Source organism: Aureococcus anophagefferens, assembly GCF_000186865.1.
Source record: "Aureococcus anophagefferens unplaced genomic scaffold AURANscaffold_2232, whole genome shotgun sequence".
NCBI classification, from domain to species: domain Eukaryota; class Pelagophyceae; order Pelagomonadales; family Pelagomonadaceae; genus Aureococcus; species Aureococcus anophagefferens.
In genome coordinates, this window is record NW_008706711.1 from 1 (window position 1) to 1,032 (window position 1,032).

Sequence of the window (1,032 nt, forward strand, 5' to 3'; positions counted from 1 at the left end):
CGGGCAAGCGGCTCCGCGCGGCCACGGCGGCGGTCTTCGCCGGCGACGGCGCCGCGGCGCTCCGCGAGGACCGCGCGGCCGCGGCGCTCCGCGTCCTCGCGGAGGCCGCGGGCGTCGACCTCGCCGCGGCGGAGAAGCACCGGCTCTGGCGCTGGTCCGCGGAGCCCCGGGGCTGGCCCCGCGCCGCCGCGGACGCGGAGGCCGTCGCCGCGTTCCTCGCCGCCGCGCGCTCGACCGCGTCGCTCGCGGGCGCGCCGGCGGCCGCGACGCTCGCGGGGGCCGCGGCGGCCCTCGCGGCGACGGCCGGCGACGCGGCCGGGCGCCGCGAGGCCTGCGACGCCCTCGCGACGGCCGCCTGGGCCCGCGCGGCGGGCCGGCCGTTCCCCGCGGCCGCCGTCTTCGGCCGATTGGCCGCGCGGTGGGCGGCCGCGCGGCGCGCCGCGGCCGAGGCCTGGGCGGACCGCGCCGTGGACCTGAGCCCCGGCGACGGCGACGGCGACGGCGACGACCCCGCCGCCGCGATGGACGACGACGGCGCGGACCGCTCGATCGTGCTCTGGGCCGCGGACGACGACGGCGCGGGCGGCCCGACGGCGCTCGACGGCTGGGCCGCGCTCCAGTGCTGCCAGCTCTGGGACCCGTCCCTGGCCCGCGACGAGTGCGCCGTCGTCGCCCTGCTCGCGGACGCCGACGCGGGGCGGGCCGCGGGCGGCGACCTCGGGCCGCGGCTCGAGCGGCTCGCGGCGGGGCTCTGCGCGCGGTCCGCGCGGCCGCCGACGGACGCGGCGCCCTACGCCTACGTCGCCTGGGCGCGCGCCGCGGGCCCCGAAGCGCTGCGCGACGCCGTGCGCGTGTCGCTGCCCGGCGTCGTCGCCGCGTGGGCCGCCGCGGCCCTCGGCCGCCGCGGCGCGGGCGCCGTCGACGCCGCGGCGCGCGCGTTCGCGCTCGCGCCGCCCCCCGGCGCGGCCTTCGAGTGCGGCGGCGACGCGGACTGCGCCGTCGCCGGCGCGCCCCTCGCGCGCGCCGCGCTGC

General features: G+C 85.4%; 1 protein-coding gene across 1 annotated transcript; it reads left to right on the plus strand.

Annotated features, from left to right (window-relative positions):
- Positions 1–998, plus strand: AURANDRAFT_69558 (hypothetical protein; the record flags this gene model as incomplete). Its single annotated transcript, XM_009045330.1, has 1 exon — positions 1–998. A coding segment is annotated over one exon (998 nt), but the record flags the coding sequence as incomplete, so codon positions are not given.
- Positions 999–1,032: the final 34 nt, after the last annotated feature.